At 41.9% G+C, this 10,151-nt stretch overlaps 1 protein-coding gene across 2 annotated transcripts; it reads left to right on the forward strand.

The window, feature by feature from the left end:
* Nucleotides 1-6,172: 6,172 nt before the first annotated feature.
* Nucleotides 6,173-9,928, forward strand: LOC136353867 (cytochrome P450 87A3-like). Of its 2 annotated transcripts, XM_066305152.1 has the most exons (9): nt 6,173-6,446; nt 6,971-7,295; nt 7,545-7,691; nt 7,848-8,099; nt 8,623-8,712; nt 8,813-8,891; nt 9,007-9,113; nt 9,234-9,364; nt 9,454-9,928. In XM_066305152.1, exons 1-9 carry the CDS (start codon nt 6,217-6,219, stop codon nt 9,542-9,544), a joined length of 1,452 nt encoding a protein of 483 aa, XP_066161249.1. In that variant the 5' UTR covers nt 6,173-6,216; the 3' UTR covers nt 9,545-9,928. The 2 variants fall into 2 exon arrangements, with proteins under 2 accessions (XP_066161249.1, XP_066161250.1); XM_066305153.1 differs by lacking the exon at nt 7,848-8,099.
* The last annotated feature ends 223 nt before the right edge of the window (nt 9,929-10,151 follow it).

The following is a 10,151-nucleotide window of genomic DNA, read 5'->3' on the forward strand; positions in this document are numbered from 1 at the left end:
TCTGCTTCTGCCGAAGGCATTGTGGAGGCAGCCTGTGTGGCATTCAATCCCCCCCTTCCTGGCCCTCATCTTTCGCCCCTTGCACCCCCGCGGGGGAAACATGTGGCCGCCGAGACTTCGGGTTCGGACAATTCGCTGTCTGACCCCCGTTTCGTCTCGTCTGACTTCGAGACCCAAGCTGAACTCATCCCTTTTGTGAAGGGGGTGGGGCACCTTGTTTCTCCTATGGGCGGACTTGTGCCTTTCACCGAGCTGAATGAGTTCGACGAGGGGTGCACTGTAGCGAAAAGCCTGCTTGTTCAGGTATGTGTTTCGATTTACTTTGCATTTGAGCACACTGAGCGACCGAGCGACCCGTTTAAGCTAGAACTAGCGCAATTGCAGTATCAAAGACCTGAGGATGACCCGGATTATATTCCTATCGAGCAGGCGGTAATAACTGAATCCCGTCCAAATATATATATGGAATTATTAACGTTCCCCGTCCTAGCGGTCTAATGACTTAACCGTGCAGATGGTTACCCGTCGTCGGTCGAAACGAAATGCCGGCAGGGCTGAACCTGAGTCGGACACAACGACCTCAGGACCACAGCCAACGGACACAACGACGAGTGGGGAAGCTTGTGCAAAGAAAAAACGTGGCAAGAGGAGCAGGAACCTGATGCCGAAGGAGACGTACTACATTGCTGCTCTCAACGATGATGGCAAACCCGTCGAGCTGCAACATGTGAGGGCGAAGTTTAGCACCGCATGCGGTTCGCTGGCAAGACTTCATGTGGCTCTCAACGTGGACGACTGGAAGCACGTTAGCATACACATCAAGAACTTAATGTGGGAAGGTCTGCAGGAGCACTTATTTATCCCCCTGGGTCAGAGGCACTTGGTTGGAAATTTGCACTGCAAACAATTGCCCATCGCTGGCGATAGTGGAAGTCGGACATGAACACTCATTATGTTCAGAAGAATAAGACTCCATTTGAAGAATGGGGCACCATTTCGGCAGTCGAGTGGGACAAGTTTGTGCCCAAGATGACAACGCCTGAAGCTCTAGAAAGGAGGAAGAAGATGTCAGACCTGGCGAAGAAGAACATATATCCACACAGGTTAGGGTCAAGTGGATACGCCGGTCACGAGAAGAAATGGCGAGCTACGGAGGATAAGTTTGCGACCGAAGGCAAACCTTTGATTGTGCAACCCCTAAATAAGCGAACTAGAAATTGGGTGTAGGCAAGAACTTCGGGCCAAGTGACAGAAGAGGATGAGATGCCGTTGGATTGTCCTGACATACAGAACATGACCACGTCTCTCCAACAGATCGTCCAGAAGGAGAAGATCGGGGAGTTCATCCCTCGACGGCAGCATGATGAGCTAACCGAAGCTTTGGGAACTACAGAACACTCCGGTAGGGTTAGAGGACAGTCGTGCAGGACGAATTGGAAGGTAGGGTTTCCACAGGAAGCCCAAAGTTACAAGAAGCGCGATGCCTATAAGGCCAAGATGCGCCAGGAAATCATAGATTAAGTCACACAACAAGTCACCCAACAGTTCTATAGTCTTGCCACACAACATCCTCAAGCCTTCCCTGACCTGGTTCCTCAGGGATCGCAGTCGACGCAGATCCCAAGCTCTGTCGGGTCGGTAGAAAATACAACCTACCCAGTAGATAGTATAACTGCTCCGACACCATGCAGCCTTGTGGTTCTGATAGGGAGAGCGGGAAAAACAAAGGAGGTTGTGTCCGGATTAGCGATACCGGGTAGACAGTTCCATAACAGCCCAATTCCGGCGGACTACGCAAGGGTTCAGGTGGCACGTGTTAATGGCGACCAGATGTCGTTGGAGCTTGACATCGTAACACCAGAGGGGATTGAACTTCTCGGGGATGCGGTTCACCAGTTCATACTTTGGCATCGTCAAGACATCATCCTCACTGGACAGTTCACGTCGACGACCCCAGCTCCATTGGTGCCAAATACGGCTGCACCTCTTGCACCGCCGTCCCCTCTGATCTGCACTACCCCACCCGGATCTCCACTCCCACAAATATCACCACTTAGAGGTCCTTCTCCACCTCCACAACAAGCCGCACCTAACTCTCCAACTTCTCTACCTCGGCAGCCGTCTCCTGCTCTGCAGTCGTATCTTGCTCCACCCCTTGACGAATATGTGCCACCTCCGCAGCTAGATACATCAAAGGAGTAGCCAACTACCTGTGAAGCCCACAAGCTCATACCCGTTATGGTTTCCACGTACAACAAGGAGAAAATGGCAGAGTATGAGACGCGGATGATTTTGCAGTCTTTCAAGGGTCGAGGGGGTTTGCTAAAGCCAGTTGGACCTGATCAGTATTCGGACGCACGAAGAGCGTTGTAGGTCTCGCTGACAAAATACAATGTTAGACCTCCGATGAAGTGCCAAAGGAGTATGAATATGGCAAGCCGTTCTTGCCGTACAACTTGATGTGTGAATTCGCATGGCCAACGAGGTTGATGCATGACTGGTACTTGAGGGCAAGTGAGTTAGGTCTCGGGATGATTACTGTGCATGTTCTGGAAGGCGCTTTCAAGGATGGACCTAACGCAAACTTCGCCATCAGTTTCAAGGACCTCCACGCTTTCTTTAAGATGGATAAAATGGATATCAATTTCGTCGGCGCGTGGTGCCTGTAAGCATTCCATGTACTTCATTGTTACCCAATCTGTGCCAATATAAATGTTACTTGTTCTAACTTCCGAATTTCCTCAGGTCACAATGAGTAGATGTTCAAAGAATGGGGGCATCAATCGGTTATGTAAATCCAACGACGGTTTGCGAGACGGCCCACACTGTGCGGATATCGGAGGATAGTGCGGTACTAAAGAATAAGACACCTCAGGAGAAAAAAGATTACATCGAGCGTATGCATAAGAGAAAAATGGCCGAGGTGGGAAATTACTTGGCCACCTCATTTCTCGCACACTCCGACAAACGAGTCATCATAGTCCCCTACCACTTTGGGTAAGCAACTTTGACATCTTTCCGTTCACATATTAATAACCACGCATGAAAATATGTCTTACGTAATTTCATAATCCGTGTTCGCAGCGAGCACTACATACTATTCCTCGTCTATCCAACGGACCAAACCGTCGTAGTTCTTGATCTGGCAGACTATGACAAGGACGCATACACGGAGTTCCTATGCTTGCTGAACTTGTAAGTTCGAAACAATTTCCGTAAAGATTCCAACATTCTGTAAAGATCATTAAAGTAGATTTATCATAATTAATTAATTTATTTTTGTAGATCACACGGCCGTTATAAGAAACGTGGCGGGTATGTAAAGAATCCAAGTAGAGAGAACTGTACATAAGGGGACGCTGGCCGGTATGTTAGCATTTATTCGGTACGTACATCACGATTGTCACTTCTTACTTCTGACGTGTCCACTTGTGTATGCAGTGTTATAAGCAATCTAGCTTGACGAACCTATGTGGTTATTACGTGTGTGTGTGATGCTCAGGGTCAGTGGGAGATACAGAACTGAGTTTACAGATGTAAGTCATCATGCTCCTTAGATATTGCAAATAGTTCATTAAACTTGATTGTAACACAAATCATTTGTCTTTTACTTTCCATAGCTCCCGAGCATCCATTATAGCGCAAGCCGGTTCAATTAGAAAACGCTTATCAACTTGTGCGCGGACTTGTGCCGGTTCATTTGTCGCGACATCTGCAATCATCTAGGATAGTTCCACGATCCTCATAGCGAACTTACTACGGACCCCAAATTCAAGAACCTAACAGAGTGGGAGAGGGAACATGTTGTGGACTAAAAGGTTTATTTGTCGCGAGGGATACTTGTAATATTAGAAACACTATACTTTCTATGTAGTTTGATTTAATTTGATGTTTGTAACTGAGCTCGCTCAATTTCGGCTATTTTTCCATCTATTGTCCTGTGATGTCAAATTATACCGACAGCACGGGATAATAGGTTATCCCAGACGGCTAGCACGTGCTAGGGTGACGGCACGAATTATCCCGTGCGGTCGCCCTAGCACGTGCTAGCTGTGGGGGCTAACCTATTATCCCATGCGGTCGGTATAATTTGACCGCACGGGATAATCGATTATCCCGTGCGGTCGTCCCCGTGCGGTCGGCCTTATTGCACCGTGCGGTCCGTATAACACGACCGCACGGGATAATCGATTATCCCGTGTGGTCGGCCCGCCCGCACGCGAAAATAATGATTTTACCAGACGAGGAGTTGCAGGCGGACCAGGCCGACCGCACGAGATAATCTATCCAACTGCCCGGAAAAATGGGTATTGTAGTAGTGTCTATAGAGATGAAATCCCTGCCTCCTGGCATATGTTTGAATTCATTGTGGTGAGAAGAATGATACTATTCTCCCAGATGAACACGAACAACCATTTCAGTAGGGTTTTATTTGGAGTGATGATTGCAAAGAAGAAAAGAACACAAATAAATCAATGGTTGTTTTTGTCCCTAGCTCCAGCGAGCCCACTCTTCAAGCCTGCCCTTTACTAACTGACAGTACCCTTGTGGAGTGTAGTAGACAGCATGGGCTTGACAGGAACAATAACAAGCGCATGCAGGTAGATAGGACTGAAAAATGCATAGGACAGTTTCTAATTGATTCGACGATTTCCGAAAACGGAGTCTATCGGCACGGATAATAATGGATAGTGTCGAATTCAAGAATGAGTTTGGACTTTTTTCCTTCTGAAATGAAAATGAATACGGTAGCACTGGTATTAGGTGGAAAAAGAAAATGCTCAAAAACTGTCTGGATAGATAAAAATATGGTCTATATGCTAAATATTTTTTTATTTCAGAATCAAGGTATCTAACCATCAATAATATGTTATAAGTGTCGTTTAAGAGGTTTCTTGTTTTGATAAATGTTCGTCAACATATTTTTTCTGGTTCGTATTCACACTTATTTGTATTGAGTAATATTTTGGGTCCCGTTTTAATATCCGGGTTATTCATATTTATTTTTTTATTTCGTAAAAATATGAAAACAAATGTGATAGAGAAAAATTCCATTTTACCGCTGCAAGTACGTGACAACAAAGGGAGCAGTAACGGGTCCTATTGCAACAGTGCCAGCAAATACGGGAGGCCGGCCGGACACACCTCAATTAGGAAATTATCAAATAACCATGTACTCCCTTCATCCCAAAATGTTTAACGCCGTTGACTTTTTTAAAAATATTTGACCGTTCATCAAACCATGTACTCTCTTCATCCCAAAAGTAATTATTATTTCTTTTTCTATTATTTGATTTATTGTTAAATATACTTTTATGTATACATATAGTTTTAATATTTCACAAAAGTTTTTGAATTAAATGAATGGTCAAACATATTTAAAAAAAATCAATGGCGTCAAATATTTAAAAACAGAAGGGAGTACAAACGTAGGAAAGGACGGTCGACCAACCAGCTGCTTAGGCCAAGGACACTTTAATTTGTTAAAGAAATGCCAGGGACACGCAACGATTCCATGGACCACGCATTGTTTCTAAAGTCCTATCTCTATCTCTATCTCTAGTATTATAAAAATTAAAAATATTTTTGCCGGTACTTTGGTACGTCATCCGTGTATGAATCGGTTATTAGTTTGTTCGCTATTGGAAATATAAATCCGTATTTGAGTCGGGTTCTAACTTCGTTCGCTTTTGAAAATACAGGAGTCGTATAAGAAATCTTTTTAAAAAAACTCGCATTCTAACTTGAGATGATCGGACTCCTAATTGCATCTCATGATTTTATAGAAAAAATATATATCCAAGCGAATTCTCATAGTAAATTTCACCTTAATTAAACCGTATAACAATAATAAGATTAAAATAGTCCTCACACGTTGCAACGTACGGATAATTTTTCTAGTAAGTCAAAAACTCTAAGCATAAACAAACAAGCAGTTTTTTCGTTTGTTTCTTTTTACTTATGTGAGGTAGAGGTATGGCTCCACCACTGAACTTAGAAAATTAAATCCACCAGCTTATAATTTATATAAGCCAATAAGGTGGCTTAAAAGTTAAGCCAATAAATCTAAACCTAAACAAAGAGGCCCTAAAATTAGGTGACAAATTAATTCAATGATATGAAAATAAGGTCATCTCTCTCTCTCCCTCTCCCACTGCATTTCTGTATATATACATGCTCTCCAGCCTCAGTTAGCTATAGTAGTGTGAGGAGAAGATGGAGTTTCTGTCATCAGTTTCATATCTTTTCAAGGCTCTCTGCACATGTGGTGTTGCATTTGTCACTGGGTGGTTTGCTCACTGGGTGTACAGATGGATGAATCCCCAATGCGATGGGAAGCTCCCTCCTGGCTCCATGGGCTTGCCTCTTGTTGGTGAGACATTCCGCTTCTTTAGAGCGAGCGCATCTATTGACATGCCGAGCTACTACAAGGAAAGGCTCAAGAGGTTAGGGTTCAATTTGTGACCACCATTTTTTTTCTCCAAATAACAATATTTGCCATTGGTATGTTACTCTCAGTAACAAACATCTATGACTGTATCAAAATGCATAATTTTTAACTTTCAACACATCATCGAAAGATAATATTGTATTTTCACCAAATAGACATAATATATATATATATATATAACACACACTATACCACACCCTGGTTGTCTTATAGCTAAAACAAGCGAAGTAAAATTTCTACTGCGAAAGCAATCATCGTCACATATCCCCTACTAAGCCTATTGGTAATTTTTTTTTGTACTATGAGACACCTATGGAGTCCATTAGTAAAATGAGTATTTGGTGAGTTTGTATCAAATTTAAAACAATCTCAAGTAGGACGAAAGGCATCCAAAATCACCAAACAAGAAGAGAAAAAATGAATTTTGAAGCCTTCAATGAAATTTTAGCTAAACTCATAAGAGTGTCGAAAATTTGGTTTCTGATGTTAAATATAGCACCTTGGTTTTGTGATCTTTAGATATGGGCCAATCTTCAAGACAAGCCTAGTGGGGCAGCCTCTGGTCATTTCCCTCGATCCAGAGGTGAACCGGTTCGTGTTCCAGCAGGAGGGCAAGCTGTTCCGTAGCTGGTACCCAGAGACGACGAACACCATCTTTGGCAAGAAAAGCCTCACCACGTATAGTGGTGCCGTTAATAAGTTCGTCCGGAGTTTCGCGTCCAAGCTCTTTGGCCCTACAAACTTGAAAGAATCACTCCTTCCTGAACTGGAGAGCGCCGTGAGGGAGAGCTTCGCGACGTGGGTCATGAACCCCAGCATTGAGGTGAAGGACGGCATATCGAATGTAGGTTAACAATTCAAACCTTTATCATCATTTAGTTATGATCAGTATGTCTTAAACTAGTAGCATCATAAGGTCCTAAGTTGGGATATTTGACGGACTAAGTTCCCAATTTAAGAAAGGATGTATACATCTGGTTGGATGTAGAGGTCGGGTAAAAAAAAACCCTTCTCTAAAAAAATTGTACAAATGGACTAAGTGAAAGAAAATGGAGAGGGGATTAATATATTTTTTTTCCTTATGATATTATAGATGATATTTGATCTGGTCGCTAAGAAGTTGATTGGCTTCAACCCCACCAAGTCAAGAGAATTGAGGAAAAACTTTCAGGAGTTCTTCCAGGGAATGGTCTCTTTCCCCATATATTTTCCAGGGACATCATTTTACCGATGCATGCAGGTATATTTGTGTCCAAGTAGCTCAATGAGGAACCAATTTTTTGACTTTATCAGAGAAAACTAGATACTTCTCGAAATACTAATTAGGAGCTGACCCTTTACCTATGAAAAATGTTCTGATTTTGTCGCCTCGACCTTCTGATGCTTTTCTTTGTAGGGCAGGAGAAACGTGCATAAAACACTGACTGATTTATTAAAAGAGAGGCTAAGTGCACCTGGGGAAAAATATAATGATCTTATTGACCAAATTATTGAAGAACTACAGAGTGAAAATCCGGTGATAGATGTCAATTTTGCTGTAGATGTACTTTCTGCACTCTTATTTGCCAGTTTTGCAACACTATCATCGACCTTGTCTGTCGGTTTTAAGTTTCTCACCGACAATCCAAAAGTTGTCAAGGAGCTTAAGGTTTGTCCTTTGTACTCAACAAACATTATATTGTTTTTTAAAACTAGACTACCTGCTTGTTTCATTAGGAAAGTTACAGCAGGAGAGGCACTTACAGGCACCTGCTTGTTTTGAAAGCATACCAAATTCTACAATCATAATCAAATCAATAACCTAAACTACAAATCAGCTACCCAAAGAAAATATATCTGAAACATTACAAGTCAAACATTTAAAATCTCAATTGTATGTAAGAAACATAGGTTCCAAGGTTAAAATCTTTGAGGTACTACACTTTTTTTTTTGTTAAATTCTGTTACTTTCAGTATATCTTCGATGTACCTCACCTTTTACCGCAAACACCTAAAAGGTGAGGTACCTCCCAATAGCTATAAAAAATCTCTTGAACAGTTTATGTCAATCCTGAGGAAAAACATTTTTGCTTTGGTTGCACACATCCGTCTTCACGTTAGTGTGCCAAAAGCTTAACTTGACAGTGAAAGAGTAGCCATTAATTTACGCGTCAATAATTATGTCATTCCAGGAGGAGCATACAACGATCCTGAACAAACGAGGCAGTCTGAATTCTGGGTTCACTTGGGAAGAGTACAAATCCTTGATGTTCACTTCACAGGTGATTTGTCAATATGCAAACTCCTATTTTGAACCATCAACCATAGCAATTTTGGTAATTTTTTGGTTAATTAACTCAATTGAACATGTTTCTCCTGAAGGTTGTCCACGAAATTACTCGAATTAGTAACGTTGCACCTGGAATTTTCAGGAAAACCCTAGCAGATGTGAAAGTGAAAGGTACAAACTTATACCAACCGTAGAATTATATTGCATAATGAAGTGTACCATACAAAAATAGTATGTACAATTGGTTTGCAAATGGTTATTGGATGATTTATTTCTTCTTCATCAGGCTATACAATCCCAGCTGGGTGGCTAGTCATGATTAGCCCCATGGCAGTTGATCTAAACCCAACATTGTTTGAAGACCCACTCGAATTCAATCCATGGAGGTGGACGGTCAGTGACAAACTCAATTATATTGGAGCTAAGCTGTTGATTATAAAGTTTATAGCAATACTCATGAATACCATAATCATTTCAACTCTAACATGTATCAAAGTTAAATGGCAAATACAGGACAAGACAAAGCAGAGTGAGCTACTAAGGAATTACATGCCATTTGGAGGAGGCATAAGACTCTGTCTCGGGGCAGAGTTTAGCAAGCTTTTTATTGCCCTTTTCATCCACGTCTTGGTGACTGAGTACAGGTGCAAATTTAACTACTCTTTTTTTTAATCTGTTAATGTGTTTTTATTGTTCATGAAGGTCACTGATTGGCTTATATAACTCCAATTAGATGGAAAGAGATCAAAGGAGGTGATGTACTGCGCATCTCAGAGGTTATATTCCCACAAGGCTATCATATCCAACTTATCCCTCATACCTAATTAAAATTGTGTCAAGGGAATTGTACCCAACACTTTCTTGTGAGCAATGTAAAGCGTTATGATTGGGTACAGTCAGTGAGTTTCTGTGAATGCATTTGTGTAATAAGCAAGATCAGCGACATAACAGAGTTGCTAGGGTCGGATTACATCCTTACCACAACATCGACTCTGAGCACCCGGCTACCTATGAGTACTACCTTCATTTTATTTGGAACTTTCAGTACGTAACTGTCCTATTTGCTCGTTGTGTTTCATATATCTCATATTGGATTTTGTCATATGAGCACACAACTTCAAAAAGGAAAAAACTTGTTCGGAACACCTGATTAAAGATGGTTTAATGTAAATGTCTATAATTAATGAATTTTATTTTAGGTGGTTCAACTACGAAACCATATGTGATGAGCTGAGCACCTCGGATAAGCTATCTACTAAGACATGCACGATGGGGTTGTTTTTGTTAAAATTTAATGCACAAATTCCATCATCCATAAGTCAGATCTCAATGTAACAGCACCGGTTCTTCTCATAGAATTATGTACGCAGCTGTTTCTCAGCCCTAACACTTCTATTGCGTGGATAGTATTAACTATTTTCATGTATACCC

The sequence above is a fragment of the Oryza sativa genome, chromosome 11 (genome assembly GCF_034140825.1).
Source record: "Oryza sativa Japonica Group chromosome 11, ASM3414082v1".
Taxonomy (NCBI): domain Eukaryota; kingdom Viridiplantae; phylum Streptophyta; class Magnoliopsida; order Poales; family Poaceae; genus Oryza; species Oryza sativa.

Excerpts from the sequence above, each read along its gene's own strand:
- LOC136353867 (XM_066305152.1), top strand. The coding sequence starts at position 6,217 with ATGGAGTTTCTGTCATCAGTTTCATATCTTTTCAAGGCTCTCTGCACA. Across the intron at positions 6,447-6,970 it reads TACAAGGAAAGGCTCAAGAG|ATATGGGCCAATCTTCAAGA; the intron begins GTTAGGGTTCAA and ends TGTGATCTTTAG. Across the intron at positions 8,713-8,812 it reads CCTTGATGTTCACTTCACAG|GTTGTCCACGAAATTACTCG; the intron begins GTGATTTGTCAA and ends TTTCTCCTGAAG.